At 42.4% G+C, this 18099-nt stretch overlaps 1 protein-coding gene across 1 annotated transcript in view; it reads right to left on the bottom strand.

Moving 5' to 3' along the window:
• The window catches only part of LANCL3 (LanC like 3), a 31691-nt gene extending 26603 nt beyond the window's left edge, over window positions 1–5088 (bottom strand). Inside the window, exon 1 of the mRNA XM_018563030.1 lies at window positions 4567–5088. Coding sequence (XP_018418532.1) covers window positions 4567–5088 — 522 coding nt within the window. The remainder of the gene's footprint in view (window positions 1–4566) is intronic.
• Window positions 5089–18099: the final 13011 nt, after the last annotated feature.

Below are 18099 nucleotides of genomic sequence, written 5' to 3' on the forward strand. Positions count from 1 at the left end.
CCTGCCACCCCATTCACTGCTTTCTCCTCAGCTGCCTTGCTCTTTAACTCCGGAGTGAAGCGGGGAGTTTCCTTGCCCAGCAGCAGGATCCGGCTCCAGCGCTCCCTGTGCAGACCTGAGTTGGATTAGCAACTATGGGGGGGGGGATGCCCCACCTGGCAGTGCCCAGGTGTCTGAATGGTCAGTCTGCCCTTGGGTAGAAGCTACGGACTGATGGGGTAATTTCCTCCTGTCAACATGTTTCCAGTCAGCACATGTGGATTCAGCACAGACCTACTGCCTCAGAGTACTGACCCTCTTACTTTCATTCTAAGTGACGCTGTACAGGGGGCTTACAAGAGGCTGTGCCCAAGGCAGATTTAGGCACTTGCCTTAGTTGCATTTCAAAATAAAATTCATTATATTTTTTTTTTAAACACATGACTGTGTTTTTATATCTTATTCTGCACTGTGAAGGTTTGTTACTGACACATGCATTCATCAGTGTCAGGCAGTTAACCTTATACTTCTCAAGTGTAAACATTTCCTTAACCCCATTTCACCCCATCTTTCTTTACACATTCCTATTGTTTGCATGTGCAGAACTGCTTTTGTGATGTTCATGACTGATAAATTCTGTCTTAACGCCACCAAAAAAATAGTTTGAATAAAGCTTTCCAGAGGAGATCCAGTGGTGTATTCAGCCAAGATAACTCCTATTGAATCTTTTTTTTGCTGATACATATTCTCAATTACAATTATGTGCTGGTGAAAATATAACTAAATATCACATTTCGTTCCATCAGTTTCTTTATACTCTCATTTCAAATCTCTATTTATGCATATGTAAAGCATTTCTTGTAGGAATCTAAGTTAAATAATAGAAAAACCTCACAAGCTTCTTGTTGGGGATTGTCTTGTCATAAAATGAAGTCATCTTTGTGGTTGCTGAAAACATGCACACAACCAGAGCCTAGTGTGCCACAGAGGATCCTAGCACAGATCCTGCCCCGTACTCAACATCTGCATACATGCCTGGCCTTTCTGGATGTCCCTAAGTCCTGACCCCATACAAGCCGTTCAAAGAAGAGTGTTTACTGAAAACAGCTACAGGGATCCATTTGCTTACAAGAAGGATGGGTCTAGTTTGTTTTGTATGAAACCACACATACCCTTTAAATATTCTAACTATTCATATGGTGACACTTGGTCTTATATGCCACAAAGGCAATAAACAGTGGAGGGGTTGCCCACAGAAAGGAATCAGCATACTGCTTTGGTTTTACAGCATACACTAAGAAATGACAGCTAGAATCTGGCTGGTTACTGTGAGAGTCCATTCACACTATGCACATTTTTGTTTGTAAAATTGGAAATTCCATTGTCTAAAAGAAAAAGTAATACATAAATAAATAAATAAATAAACAAACAAACAAATGCATACCTCTCATAAAAGAGGAAATGTGCATTTATTATTTTTTTGCATTGGAGCCACCAAAGCTAGTAATCACAATCAGTGGATTATAGGTTCTGGCTCCTGCAGTCCCTTCAATAGACTCTTCCTCCAGTCCCATTCAATAACATGGACAGGAGGAAGTATCAATGAACTACAAGTGCAGTGATGTCACCATAATTTTATTCAATTTTATTTACAATTGTATTGAGAACTACAAGCCCCTCTGCAGTGTTGGCTGATAGGATCTGTCGTTTCTCTATTTACAGATCCTGTCAAAGGCTGACGTGGCTATGTGAGCACAGCCATGCACAGCCACACTGAATTTTAAAATGTACACGAGCCTGTGGGTAAAAGAACCCAGCAATTTAGGGGGGTTACGATCTGGCCAGAATATGGGTGTAAAATGAAACATGGTCAGTAAGGTAAACGTAGCCTTTAAGACAAGCTGAATTAATGTAACCCATTTATTTTAAATGGGCTTGCAGGACACCTCAAGGCACAAAAAACATGCTTGCGCCAACCAACTTGCTTCTGTGTCTGACATCCATGTATATGAACCTTAGCAACATTGAAATTTGACTGTTTCCCCTCACCCTCCTAAACTGGTCCAATAGGGTTCTCTTATACAAAAATACCATGTGATCCAAAGAATTCCATCCTTTCCTTGACCATCCTAAATTCATACAGGAATATGTGATGGGTTCATCTACAGGCTCAGGGTATATTTATTTTCTTTAAAGCATTCTTTAAATGAGTTCTAAAGCCACAGCATACTCTATCCTGTTATAACATCAGCACAGTAATAGGAATACATACCAGAGTTGTTTTTCATAATGCAATCAAAGCTTACTTGAAAAAAATCCCTTTTATGTAGTGAGTACTACCTTCTGTCTGCCCATCAATTTCAACAACTGCCTTGATTCCCAGTGTGCTTTGCGTCTCTTTCCCTGCTGCTTGAGGTGATGCAATCTCCATTTCCAAAATCTGAATATCCCATCATGCATTGCTCCCAGCAAGCAATGATAATGTTACATTGTTCAGACACTGAGTTGTAGTTCAGAGGGCAAGCTTTGTGAAAGTGGTGACATAAGGAAGTTCATATTTACAGGGCTAGGTGAAATTGTGTCAGTACATTGAGAAAGTACATCCTATGAGCATCTTCAACAACAAGTTTACAAACTTCTAGATCAATATGGATATTAGGAGTGTTATCAAATTTATGGAAATTTAATATAGAAATACATATTTTGTTTTAGTATTTGACCCTTTAATACATAGCTCAGTAGTATGCAGCATTCAGTAGAACATACTGGGGTTCTACTTACAAAGTTCCAGTTCGAATGTCAGCTCGGAGATCCACTTTGTTTTCTTTGCATAATAAATATTTAATGCTTTCCGAGATGTAAATCTATTGCTGGTGGATCACCAAACCTTAGCCTAAGAAGCTAAGAAATCCCTTGGTACCTAGTTGTCTGATATAATTCATTTTCCTAATAACTGTGGATACATTCTAAAATGTACCTTGGTAGAATATCATTTTATATAAAAGTACATTTTTCCCCTATATTTGGTTCTTTTACAAAACAAAACTCCTCTACGATCTGAGTGATGACGTCAATATTGTGTAATGTGTTCCTACCGTATGTATCATATTTCTTACTGTCATTTTTAACACATGTAATATACTGATTTGTAAGTAATCCTAGTGGGAATCCTGGTTTACTTGTTTGGAATTGTATTCTGTATCTGTTACAATCTGTAATATTCATTTAATTAATCAGAATACACCATCTTCACCATACGCAGCATCTAGAATGAAGACAAATTGCAGACACCACAGTGATAATCCAACCTCATCTGACGGTGGTCTGGGGATGTGTGGAAATAATAAACCACACCAATCACAAAATGATCAGAAATAGATGTAAGGTCTGCCCACAAACTCCACTATGTGACTTTGAAAACTGAAAATAGACCAATGCAGTTATTCAAGTTCCAGGACACCAGGGACAGGAAACAGTCACCTTGACGGTCACAGAGGAACAAATTAGTTACTCTGGGGTAGCATTGTTTGGCGAACAAATTATAGTAACTTTACCCTCAGCTGACATGTTCCTTGACCTTCACATATATGTCTGCAGTAAACCGCGAGGCTAATCTCAGTCCTCATTTTGGTATAACATAATGCATGTTCCCATGTTGCTAGAGAGGGACATTGTGTATATACAAATAGTTTTCAACCCCTTGTATACCATAACAGAGCCCTTTCTACAACATAAGATGACCAGCTCATGTCCCTTTCTATACCATTAGATACCCGCTTCGAACCCTCATGTACAGAATGAAAATCCCAGATTACACCTGATTATATAAAATGAGATACCCAGTTTGCCCACTCTGTATAGCAAGATATTCGCAACCATTCTATATTGTAAAATGCCCACTTTCACCCTTTCTGTAATGCATAAGAAGTCCAGTTTGCATCTCCTTGTATGACATGAAATGCTAAGTTTGTACCACCTTGCATGGCATGACATGCCAGTTTGTATCCCCTTGTATAACTTGAGATGCCCAGTTTGTACACCATCCCATGGTATGAGACACAGTGACTTCACAAGGGGGGTGCAGCCTGCACTGGGTGACACCATCAGGGGGGTGACACCAAAATGACTTTTTGGTGTCACCCCCTCTGAAAAGTTGGGCACTCGGGAGCCCGACTAGCTGCACGAGAGAGGAGGGGACCTGGCAACATACCTTACCTTGCCGGACGAACATCCCCTTCTCTCTTTGCAGGCATCTATCACCAACATGGGCGCTGGCATTTAAGTGTGTGTGACGTCATTACAATGACAACACATGCGCATGTGAAGAGGTGCCAGCGGGTGATACCCGCTGGCTGCACCGAGTGACACCCTGCCTGGGGACGCTTCTAATGAGATGTGCAGTTTGTACCCCCTCATATGCATTCAGATGCCCAGTTGGTACCTTCTCATTTGTCATAAGATGCCCACTTTGTAAACCCTTACATTGCATCACTGCCCAGTCTATATCTCCTGGCATGGCATGAGATGCCCAGATTATACCCCCTGCATAGTTTGTACCCACTGGCATGGCACATTCTACCCTCTTACCTCCATGCCCAGCTTCTGTTTCAGCACTAGTGCAGCACACAGGTATCCGCTCCTGCCCACGAACAGTTCGTCTGACCCACACTCCAGGAAGCCCAGCGGTTCGCAGATATCACACAGCTCTCTGAAGCGCTCCAAAGGTTTAATGAAGTCCGCTCGGCCGGCTGCCTTGTAGATCATTGACGCCACCCCATAGACCCCCGCACCGCCCAGCAGAAAGGACGCTCGGGTCTGCCGGTCCTGCTCCTGGTCATAATAGAGCATGCATGACTCGATGATGGAGCTGGCCCGGCGCAGGTATGTTTCTCTATGAGAGCTGAACGCCGGACATTGAGAGACATGATAGAGCATATAAGCCACCCCAGCCAGACCCCCGTACAGTCCTCCCTCCTGACCGCCCTGTGCAGGGAGCTGCTGAAGGATGCTGTCTATGGTCCTGAGGATCCCTAGATCTTTGCCCTGGCCGGACACCAGGCTGCCCTTGTAGTCAGAGAAGCGATTGGGGAAGCAACGCTTGTTCTCCATCTGTTGAATGAGCGGGTCTGGACCCTGGAGAGAGAACCCCTGATTTTGCCTGGATCCTGGGGTCACCGGGGCAGTCTGGCTCTTTGGTGGTAAGACAGGTGAACCGGGGACCTGGTTCTTTGGGGGAGTCGCCTGTGATGAATAGAGGAAGGCTCTGGATCTTGAAGGGTGAGCGAATAGAGGGGGTCTGGTACTTGGATGGTGAGTCCTTGTGAAAGGAGCTCTGGAGGATACAAGGACACAACGGGCGATCTTCTGCTAGGTGACAGAGACAAGCAAGCAATGTGCAGAGCTGGCTGTTCAGAGACCAGTGATGGTGTCACAACATTCAGAGGACTGTACATGCTGGAGCAAGGCGGAGCTGCAAGGATACATATACAGGAGGTGGGATGTTCTAGCTTCCACTAAGGATGATTACAACACTCGCAATCAGGAATCATCAATATACAGTACTTTCCAGACCTCTCTCCCTGGCTGGCATGATGTGTAAAACAGACTTTACAATTTGGGTTTCTTCTAATTATAGCATTGGTCCAACTAGAACTGATCGGACATATGCTGATGTAATGTCAATCAGGTAATGGAGAGCACATCTAGATTTCTTTGGATTATGTCATTTATTTCTGCAAGTGGTTTTGAAGGTGGCCAGGTATATGCAGATTTGTTTTTTGCTTATAACATGTCTGAGAGCTGCCCATTATAACAATGATTGCCAAGCAATTTTGCTCATTATGGTCAGATTAGCCAAAAGCAGTCTGACCATTCCTCCGTTCTAACTATATTCAGATCACTGGCAACCAGTGGCGTCGCTACAGGGGGGGGGGGGGAAATATGAATGGCACTGGCACCGCAATGCGATCGGCCGCATGTTCCTGTGCAACCAAAATAGGCGCGGGTACGGTGTCATTCACTTCAGTGGCCCTCCACACACCCTCCTGCCCCACAAAAAAGTGAGCTGGCCGCGATGCAGTGCGTTCCGGCCAAAATCAGGCTGGAACGTACCCTCAGGCCTGGTGAACACCTGCGCATTCTGAGGTCGAGTGGCAATGTGTGCGCTCGGCATTTATGTCTGTGGAAATGCGCCAAAACACATTTGTTGTGCCATTGATGTTTAAAGGCACTCCAAATGCAGGCAAGCAAGTCGTGAGGTTTTATGCTGCGTTTCCATGCATGCAAAAGCAGCAGAAAAATGCATCCCATGTAGGGCTGCAGCTAACGATTTTTTTCAAAATCGATTAGTTAGACGATTAAGTTTGATTAATCGGATTTAAAAAAAAGGCTCCAGTGATGGACTACTAGTTTGTATTGAGATTGTAGTCCATCACGGGAGCAAGCTTGGAGCACCTCTATACAGTGGCAGAACTACAGGGTCAAATAGTTGCAGCTGTGACTAGGCCCTAGCATTCTGTCACGTGGGGGGCCCAGACATTAATTCACGCACTCCTGGCCCTGAGTCTAACCAATCAGTCTACATACCCATACCTTTTTAATGTAATATATATAATCATTGCATACCGCATTACTGTCATACTTGTAATCTTATTTATATATACTTTATTAGTTTTTTTTCAGTGGTATGATTTAATGGTGATAATTATTAGTGCCCCCCCAGTTTTGACTGTGGTATCTTATGTGCCCCCCCTATATATTGTTCCTAGAGTCGCCACTGCTGGCAAGCATAACCCAAAACGTCAATCTAGCTAAGTCATGACTGTGCAATCAATACACTATGGACACTGTATCAGTACTGTATTTCACAAATAATAACAACTAATAATTTCACAAATAATGACAATTCCATTCTGTCACACTGCTTACAATAAAATCACTGTCGTATTGAATAAGGCAAGGCAAAGTGCAGATTTCCGTTTATTGCAATCAAATGTATAAACGATTGTTGGTTGCTATGGGTTACTACATTTTGTATAAATAACTAATTGAAGGTGCACTCTGAGCTCCCAATTTTGAAAATAAAGGCTGAGTTTAGCTTGCCTTATGAATAGTTCAGTTTTAGAGAGAGGGAAAGGGAGAGGGAGAGAGAGAGAGAGAGAGAGCCATTGCCCTCATACTGATTATAAATATAGTATTATAGAATAGTGTTATTTATTTGTATCATCTTCTTACAATCAGAAAACAGTAATATCTGTTATATGAACTTTTATGTTATAACCTGCATTATCCAGTTTGCTATAATTCAATATTGATTGAATAATGCATTATGCATGTAGATTTTGGAGTTCTATAATGAGTATCACAATAGCACACAAGATTGGTGCTAGTTTGTAGGGTAATAGACAATGTTTCTTTTATATATACTGTATGTATGCATATATACATATATATATACACCATTGGGTCAGCTGGGGAGGATACAGCTTTGGTACTAAATTACATCTTCTGGACCCATAAACCTTGGCTCTCGGGATTCAGGAGTGGGCTTCAGCATGTAAAACATTGAAATACTAGCAATGTTTCTATACAATAGAGTATACAAATATTTAGTAGCCACCCCACAACCACCACCACAACCACTCTTCAGGGTTTATAGTAGTCAGGGTCATTCTAAATTGCGATGTACTGTGCCAGCTGACAGGTATGAACCATGCAGGAATTCACCATGCAAGCTATCAAGGTACATTCCAAATGAGCAGCACATCATGTTGCATCAATCCATGGTAATTTGGAAATGCTGCCTCATGTTTGAGGGGGGTAGTCCATAGATGGCCTTTATCTTCTAGGAGGACTTCATATTTAGCAAAGTTGCTGTGTTTCCTGGAGAACATTAATAGATCACTGAATGCTTTTACTTGGAATTATTCTTTAACCCCTTCATGACTGAGCTTGTTTTTAGTTTCTGTTCGTAAATGACTGACACACTTTTGACATTTTTGCTGTGTGATTCTTCCACGTCAGTAATATACTTTCTTACAAAGTGCACCCACACATATTATATATTGTTTTTTAGAGGACAGATAGGGCTACATATTTATATCACATATGTGCGTCTAACGCCTCACTTAGGACAAATAAAATATAAAAAAAGAGGAAAAAACCGTTTAAAAAAAACACTTTTTTCCCAGTTTTGATTTGTAGTATTTTTTTTACAAAACCAGCACAGCTAAAAAAATGCAATAAATACATTCATTTATTTGTCCCTTATTTTATTTTATTTTTTACACAATTTTTTTTTTTTTTTACACTTTTCACTTTTTTTTTTAACTTAAAAATGTTATTTTATTTATTTAATTATATCAAGCAGATTTTGTGAATTAATCTCACTGTTACTGCATGATAAATTAATAAATTTTTGGTTATTATCAGGCTGCTTCAAACTTCAGAACAGCCGATAATAAGTTAGTGACACTGATCCTGCAGCAGTTCAGGATTCAGCTGTTACTAAATGTTTTCTGATTGTTGCAACAACGATCAGCAAACAAACATTCTTCTTCCAGGAATAGATACATTGTAGGAATAGACACATTTTGTATCTATTCATGAAAGAAAAAGAAAAAAGCCAGTATAGCTTGAGAGAGATATCTCTCGATCTATACGAGCTGTCAGAATGCCGGCAAAAGCCGGCATCTGTGTCCGCTTTGCTTTGACTCTCAGACACCCGATATTAAGGTATCGGGTGTCTGAAAAAGGTTAACCCTTTCATTAATGAATGCCTCTGTAGTAAGGGCATACATTAATGAATGTTAAAAGCTGATTCTCAGCGATTAACAGCCCTCTAAAGCAGCAAATAACTCGTCACGTACAGTGTACGTGACAAGTCATTTGGTCCCTTTGTGGCTGGACGTACAGTGTATGTCTCCCGTCACGAAGGGGTTAAAGAATAAGTGTACTTTTATTCGAAGTGCACTTATTCTTTCGCCCCCTCTCCTGATCTAAAAGTTCCCACCCTCACCCTCCGCAGTCCTATACTTACAGAGGACCACTGCTCTGCTGTTTCTTGACATCCAGTGCTGCAAGTCTCCCTCTTCTGGCCATGTCTGTCTCCCACCTGGTATACGGCCCCATAGAAGTCAATAGGGCTGTAATGTGCCGGTGTGGCCAGCATAGGTAGCATTGCACTGGTGGATGTAAACAATAGCACGACTGTGCTCATTGGACCTCGTTAAGTATAGTTTAGGCCAAAGGTGGGGGGCAAAAAAGATAAGTGCACTTTTTTTTAAAAACTTTAGGATTTCATTAAAGGAGAACTATGAGATGAGTGATTTCCACTTACCTCATAGTTCTAAGCCGACCTGTGACAATGAGACTGTCACAGGTCGGCTCAGTAGATCGGGAGGTGAGCGAACACATACCAGGTTCGCTCACCTCTCGATCCTGTCACGGCTCTCTGCCGTGACAGGGGGAGGGGCTGGATTCCCCTCTCCCCGCAATTGACCTGTCAGTTGGGCTTTGCTTACTGCCGTTTGTTCCTGCTTCCTGATTTGCTAGCTCACGGCCTGGCTGTTACCGACTTCAGCTTGTATGCTTGATACTGTTCCTGCATTCTGACTTGGTTCCTCTCTTCTCTGCTGTTACCAACCTCAAGTACCTGTAATTTGCTCTGGTACCTCAGTGTTTATGCACCTGGTTCCTGCCCCATGGTCTACAGTTGTCTGGTCCACTCACACCAGCAATCAAACAGATCCAATGCTGTTTGTTACACCGGCACTCCTGCCACTCTGCTTCCTTACATTCCCTGTCACCACTTCCAGGGGTGTTGGATGGGAGGTGCAAGAGAAGCCTCCTCAGCTTAGTCCCCACAAGGTACATGACAGGGTTGTAGCTCCCCATAGACATGGTATGCTTGACAAACAGTACACTTAACTGAATGCAGCATGTCTTCTTCCTTGGGTATCCACCAAAGCCTCTCGATTGACATTGATAGATACTGTCCTGCTTTATCAGAGAGACTTATTAAAATTATGGTGTGTGCAAGTCCTAAATAAATATTATCTATTTCAAGGTGTTATATTATAATAGTGCCTATTTTAGTAGTTAATATTTAGTAGTAGTTAATAATTAAGTAGTTAATATTAATAGTGCCTATTTTTGGACCAATTCATATAAGTGCTTTTTTAAAGGCATATCAACTCATGTACACAGGTTGGCTATTATTTTATTTGATGCTAGTCCACACGTGTGGAATAAGCTGACGTGCGTTGTCCACTCTTTGATGCATCAATGCACGATATAGCGCCCATTTATGACAATGTCATGTCATAAAAATGCAAAATTGATTGCAATGCATGTGAGAACACAACAAAAAATTGCACAAAAAGGTGTAACTGTAACGATCCAAACTATAGGTGGATATTTTTAAATGCAAGAGTATTTAGAAAAGGTGCTGTTCTCTATAATAAGTCATCCTAGTTTATGTTATCGTTTGGAAAATGAAATTGAGTATTTCTGCCTGCTACGGGTAATGTCGCTGTTTTCCCATTGCAGTATTTTTTATAAATGTCATCCGCTGTCGTATTTCTAAGACCTCTAATCCATTTTAAAAGCTATTGAGTCTTTCTGTCAGGGCAGCCCAGGGATTTATTAATAAAACCAACATTTATATACAGCAAGGCCAGTAAATTATAAAAACAAGCATCCCACACTCTCTGTGACAAACTCAACAGATAAAATCTGGACCTATATAATACTGTATGATGACACGCATGTGTCAAAGTGTGAATTCAATCACTACACAAAAATAACTGTGCTTCCAATAAGCACATTTTTGTTGTATCTGCATGATACAAATCCATTTTCCAGGTAAGAAACTGTAAGCAGTTATTTTTACATTCACTGGATTTTGTGAAATGCTAAAATTCTAATCTTTATTCTCCAAGATCTTACATAATGATGCTGGAATGCTGCATTCATTGCACAAAATGAGAAGAAACCTTTCTCGCTTCCTAGCAACATGCATACAGATTTGGTCCATCTATTACCTGCCCACATATTATGATTACCCTTACCCGTAATCTGTAGAGCTCCAAAAGCATCCTAACATATGTTCCTCAAGACTGCCAGTTAGCTTTGCTACCCAGTTTGCTAAACAGGATTTAATCCAGTTAATGAAACATTAGTAGGATATTCATAATTTGTCATTGTAAAGCTTTTATTCTTATGTTTGTTTGCTTTTTGTTTTCTCATTAATGTGTACCTCTAGTGTATTTCAAGTTAAAAAAAATATGTATTTTCTTGGGTTTGGCTAGAGTGGGGGAGGATTAGAACCCCTATCAAGGTTTTACTGCTGATCGAGATTGGAGAGATTTTTCCTCACTTCCTGTCCTGCTGGCAACATTTTACAAGACAGGAAGTGAGGGGAACTCTCCAACTGCAACACAGACAGCAATAAAAAGGCTTATCTTTAGTAGAGTAGGGGAGGGATAGAACACCCTCCTAGATTTGTATTGTTGGCTGTGTCTCAGTTGCAGATATTCTTTCACTCTCTAGCTGCTAAAACACTGTTAGTAGCAGAGGAAGTGAGAGTAAATATCTCTCTAGCAAAGCCCCAGATATCAGTAAAAACCTGATTTCTAATTCTTCCCCACGCTACCTAAAACAAACACAAAAGGTTTTTTTGCTTAGCATACATTTTAAGGATGGCCATAGACAGCCCAATAATGGCTAACAATGCTACCACTTACAATAACTGGACAGTTTGTGACATAGGCTGTGATAACATGAACCGATAGCAACCAGAGACACTTCAAATCACTCATGAAGATTTGACAACTTGCTGGTATTCTCCCTGCAAGAAGGCAGAGTCTGGGATCCATCAATCACACATCCGTCTGCTACTGTCACTATTGACCAAGGATGGTGGTGGTCCAGATATACTGTATGTCCCTATGCATCAATTTTGACATGAAATCTGGCCATCTATGATCATGACTTGCTATTAAACATTCATGTGGGGTAATGCATGCAACTTACAATGTGATGCAAATTAATTAGCAGAAATGAAGAGTGAAATCAATCACTTTGCACCATCCCCAAATATTATATACGTTATACCTTAATTCATTAGGGGCTTTAATTGCTGCATAAAAAAACTCAAATTTCATATATATCGATCTATATCTATAGATATAGATGTAGATCTAGATCTATAGATATATATCTATATCTATAGATATACACTGAGTGGCCAGATTATTATGACCACCCCATCAGTACTTCGTTGGGCCACGAGATAACTCCACGAGATGACTTCGTTGGGCCGCCTCGTGACTCCACGAGATGTTGAAAGGTGATGCGAGGAATCTGACACTGCACTGTTGCCCTTCTGTTGTCTTGTACCAGTCTTGCCACTCTCCGTTCTGCCCTAACATTGACTAGTCGCTGACGGCCACAATTCGCACGTTCAGACCCAAACAGTCCAGTCTTTAAACACTTTTAACAATGAGCCCCTCTTGAACATTTAACAAATTCTGCTGTTTTGCTGAAACTCGCTCCATGGCTCCGAGCGCCAACAATCATCCCACGTTCAAAGGCTGTTAAATCGCGTTGTTTACCCATATCTTCAGAAACAATCACTTCTACTGTCGTGTTAAACAACCTGCTTCCCTATTTATAATGGTCTGGCCCTCTAGCAACTTCAGCGCGAAATTATAGCTAATTTGCCTACAAACGTCAGGTGATCATAATAAACTGGCCACTCAGTATATATTGGGACTCCCACCTACATATTTTCTTCTTCCTGTTTTCAGGGACAGCCTATACCAGTCACTTCTGACCTTCTGACAGCTAACTTACCCACGACCCTGGTCCCATTCTGTATGTATCAATACTATACTTTACTCCTTCTTTTTGTTCTGCATGAGTGTAATTCTTTGCATCTCTTCTTATTCTGTATGGATGGATGCTATAAAATGCCACTTCTCTTGTTCTGCGTGACTGATTTATTGTGCTGTTATTTTGTATGTACGAACACAACGAAGTGCCACTGCTCTTAGCCAAAAGCAACAGAGTGAATGAGATGGTAATGTGAGGCGATCAGCACTGCATCCAAATCCTAAATCACCCACCCACCTCTTACCCCCCGCTGTGCACCAGGTCCAACAGGTTCAGGTCCGGCCCTGGCTCTGCCCCCGCGCAGCTGCGCCTAAGGCGAATGCCTGACTCGTTTCCCCCTTCCTATGGTCCTGCTGCCCGCTCTTTGTTGATGAAAGCTTATTACCAATATCCTTTAGTATCTGAACAAATGCTGTTTAATTGTTCTCTTTTTAAAATGACACAATATGGTTCACATTCATTGATTTGGGAGTTAAGATACAGATCATTGATTGAACTTGATTTGATGGTCAACTGGTGTTTTAATTCACAAGAACATGGCTATAGTGCATGGTAATCCATCTAGTTTCATATTGGGTGTAAATAAGTGAAATTCAACAACATTCAATACAGGTGAATTTTAATGTAATTTTAAATGCACCCATCAGGAACATACATCTGGTGACTGTCACATTTTGTGCTTTATAAATATACCCATAGGTGTTAAAAAGTTGGATTTTAAAAACCACACGACTTAGTGTTTCATGTCTGCACAGTATTTTTCTGAAATTAGAATCTGCAGAAAGGTTTTGAGGTTCAGCTTAAAGGATTACAAAAAAATACTTGATATGAAAGCACAATGAAGAGATTGTAGCTCTGGCTTCCTATATGTGCAATCAAGATATGAAACTATTATGCACATTCCTTACAGAGACAAAAAATTAGTACATCATTTCATTCCAAACTGATTATTAAAACAAGCAAGATGCATTTTTCTATTCATTTACCCAATATACTAAATTCTGTAAGATATAAAACAGGGGTAGCCAAGATTTGGAGGTGAAACTACAAATCCCATTATGCATCTGTCTTTAGAAGTCATGCTTGTGGCTGTCAGAATCTTGAATTGTTTTACGGGACTTATAGTTTCACCACAGCAGGAGAGCCAACAATTTGGCTACCCCTGATATATAAGATATAAACCTTGTCAAAGCTGACTTGTTTTTACCTTGTTTTCTTTGGCATGTTGTTTTATGAAAGCACCATTGTCCCATTGGGGAAATGTCCCTTAACTTCCTATTCGGTAATCACAACAGAAAGTGAGAGTAAATCTGTCCAAAGAGAGAGAAATCCCTGGTGCTCAACAGGGTCACCAGGACTAGTGTCCCCATTGGAAGTCTTCTCATCTATTCCTGTTCTGATGACAATCCAAAATGTTGGATTTTCTTTCACTTTCAGTGATAAACAACACCAAGACAAAGAAGATGAATCTCCCCAATGGGGACCAGGGCCGAAGCTGGAAGGAAGGGGGATCATGGTCCCCAGGCACAGCATTAGGAGGGACGCTGTCAGCAGGGTGTACAGCTTTTAGGATGGTAGAGCCAGCTCTACTGTACCTCTGGGCAGTAGAGAGGCCCAGGGATAGAGTGGGCTCTATTACAGGAAAGCAGCAGTTCCCAGTCACAGGCGCCCACTCCAGCAGTGATTTCTGTTCTGTTTTCCACTTTCGAAAAATCATTACGTTTTAGTTCTGGCCTTCACAGGGCCACCCCAAAGTGCGGATTCATATCAGTGCACCCGCCCAACAGGTAAAGAGGAGCTGGAGAAAAGTAAGAAAACTGCCCATATAGCAAGCAATGTGTTGTATTTAGAATTTTTTTTAAGAATCTAATTTAAATTGCTGTATAATGTATTTCTGGCTAGGATTGTAGTCCTGTATAGCTGATGGTATTCTGCATTTCTGTATGTATTGCTGGGATTTGTAGTCCTGTATACCTATATGGCTAATTAGGATAATACCATCAGTTATACATGACTACAAATCCCAGCAATACATTCAGCAATGCAGAATACCATAATCTATACAGGACTACAAATCCCAGCAATAAATGTAGCAATGCCTAATAATACTATTATTCGGCATTATTGTTTGTGTGTATTGCTGAGATTTGTAGTCCTCTATAGCTGATGGTATTATTATGCATTGCGGCAAAATGTATTGCTGGGATTTGTAGTCTTCTATAGCTGGTGGTATTCTGCATTGCTGTATAATGTATTGCTGGGATTTGTAGTCCTCTCCAGCCAGTGCCATTCTGCATTGCTGTATAATGTATTGCTGGGATTTGTAGTCCTCGCCAGCCAGTGCTATTCTGCATTGCTATATAATGTATTGCTGGGATTTGTAGTCCAGTGCTTTTCTGCATTGCTGTATAATGTATTGCTGGGATTTGTAGTGCCTCTACAGTCTGGAGTAATTCTGCATTGCTGTACATTGCATTGCTGAGATTTGTAATCGTAAAGGCGTGGATTAGGATGTAAGATCTCATCCTTTATACTTATTTATACAGTTAGGGAATACCCCGAATAATCTGCTCCACTTCGACCTGAATGTGATCACACCTATGAAAACTCTATCTGAGTGTCATCTACACCATGTGTATAGTTCCATGTATAGTGATCAGCAGGGCTGAAGCTAGGAGGGGCATCACCGTGCCTGAAGAGAGCTGCACTTTATGAGGCTATTTCAAGCCTCACATCTGCTCCGCACCATTCAGAAAGGCCCAGCTGAGCCACAGAGGAGAGGTTTGAATGAAGTGATTTCAAGCGTTACCTCCATGGTGAATTATTGTCTTTAGCCCCGCTTCAGTGCTCTCTTATTTTGGTGCGTAGCCCCTCCTGATCCACCACATAGGTAAGACTTGAAATCACTTCATTCAAATCTCTTCTCACTCTGCAAACTGCTCAGGCGACTCTCGATACTGTGGCGGTTTCTGGCGGTGTCTCTGTGTTTTCCCCTGCTGTCATGTGTCTCCTGCTCCCACGGCGGAAGACAGCTGTCCAGAGAGTTTTGTGGAGCCTTTATATTTCTCTTATTGGTCTCACAAGCCGGTTTACATTTGCTGTGTCCATCCTCCTGAGGAAGCCATATTTGGCAAAACGCATCAAGGACTATATACACTATATTTGCATAGCCTGAATGGGTTTTTTTGTCATCCAAACCATTTATGGTTTATCCGCTGTATTTTGAAGAATTTTTAGATGATATATATATAGATATATATCTATATATATATCTATATGTGACCAAACGCTTCTAGAATATATATTGATTTTATTCAAGATTGTCTGATGTTTTACAAATGAAATATGTATTAAAGTTGGAATAGTTTTGAGCAAGTGGGCCTGTATATGTTGGCCTTAAAAGCATATGCATATTTAAGTCAGTAACTCAAACCTTACTGAATCTAGTTGGTCAGTGTTCTAGAAGTGGCTCTTTAGGAAAGGCATGCTTTAAATACCTCTTTAAATAGTACCTTTGTCTGTCTCTCTACTGGACTCCTGTAATAATTTGTCCATCAGCAGACAAGGGGAAGGAGTAGTGTGTAGTGACAGCTCTCCCTCCTACGTGTCACAGAGTTTACTGCAGTTCCTCCCCTCCACTGGCCGCCAAGGACACAGAGGTAGAGGTGCTGCAGCCTGCATGTAGGTGAGGTTAGGGAGACTGCGGGTGATGGCTGGCAAGTTGGGGGGAAAGGGGGGATTGGGGGACTGTAGCTGGGTTGGTGGTATTCAGCAGTGCTGTATAATGATTATACAGCACTGCTGAATACCACCAGCTAGGGGTGAACTGACCCTTCGGGCAGTCAGGCACTGCCCGCGGGCATCAGGGGACGTGTCACCCCCCCACTAAATTAAGCTCCCGGCCGCAGGTGCAGTGGTTCCCTCCCTCCGCCACCTTTCTGCCACCTGCACCGCTACAGATGCGGCTCTGTAATCGTGCGGCCGGGCAGAGAGGCGATGGAGGGAGCCACTGCACCTACGGCCGCAGGCTTTTATTTAGCGTGGGGGGTTCAGTGACGGGCCCTCCGGCATCTGCTGCGGGCAAACTGGCTGCTGTGGCCAAAGGAGAGCCCTCACTACCAACCAGGGCCCCCTGAGCCCCCATTGACCACCAGGGTAAGGTGACCAGTGATTTGAAATCCAGGGACATTTTTAAGGGCTCATTCACACTGGAATTGGCCGGCACATACAGCTCCGTGCTGTGTGCACGGCCGTATCGGGCAGCTCCCGGGAAGGACAGGTGCTGCGTGTAATTAGTACACAGCCCCCATTCTTCTCTATGGGACTACGCGGCCGTACGCCGCCCTGTGCTCACCCGTCCTGCACGTCGGTGCGCCCGTCGGTACATGCACCCGTATGGACGTGCAGGGTGGGTGAGCGTAGGGCGGTGTGTAGCTGCATACTCCCATAGAGAAGGACAGGGGCTGCGTACTAATCATTGCTATGCCTGATGAAGGGACCCTGTGTGGCCCCGAAAGCGCTTGTGTAACTGACATGAGTTTGCAATAAAATCTACGAACTTTGATCCTATAAGGATTTGGTGTGCTGGTGACCGAAAGCGCTTGTGTAACTGACATGAGTTTGCAATAAAATCTACGAACTTTGATCCTATAAGGATTTGGTGTGCTGGTGACGTTTCTGCAATTATGCGTACTAATCACACGCAGCACCTGTCCTTCCCGGGAGCTGCCCGATACGGCTGTGCACGCAGCACGGAGCTGTACATGCCGGCCGATTCCAGTGTGAATGAGCCCTACATGTCCCCGGGTACATAAAATTTTAAAAAATTGTTTTTCAATACTCACCTGATCCCTAGATCCAGACAAGCCCAGCCTCCCGTCTCCCCCGCTGTCAGAAGCTGCCTACAGCGTGTGCTGGTTACTACATAAACCGGCGCGGTGTGTGCAGCTTCTGAGAAGATACGCTATTAGCAAAGCGGTAGCGATGCAAAATGCGCAGCCGGCTTCCTCGCTATGCTAATAGCGTATCTTCTCAGAAGCTGCACACACCGCGCCGGTTTATGTAGTAACCAGCACACGCTGTATGCAGCTTCTGACGGTGTGGGAGACTGGAGGCTGGGCTTGTCTGGATCCAGGGATCAATTTCTGGTCAGCGATTGGTTAACAAATTGCTCTTGGAAACGTATGACACCCCTGATTGCCCCGATCACCCTATTCTTGACTTTGC

This window comes from Nanorana parkeri, unplaced genomic scaffold, assembly GCF_000935625.1.
Source record: "Nanorana parkeri isolate BGI_ZX_2015 unplaced genomic scaffold, ASM93562v1 scaffold625, whole genome shotgun sequence".
Lineage (NCBI taxonomy): Eukaryota > Metazoa > Chordata > Amphibia > Anura > Dicroglossidae > Nanorana > Nanorana parkeri.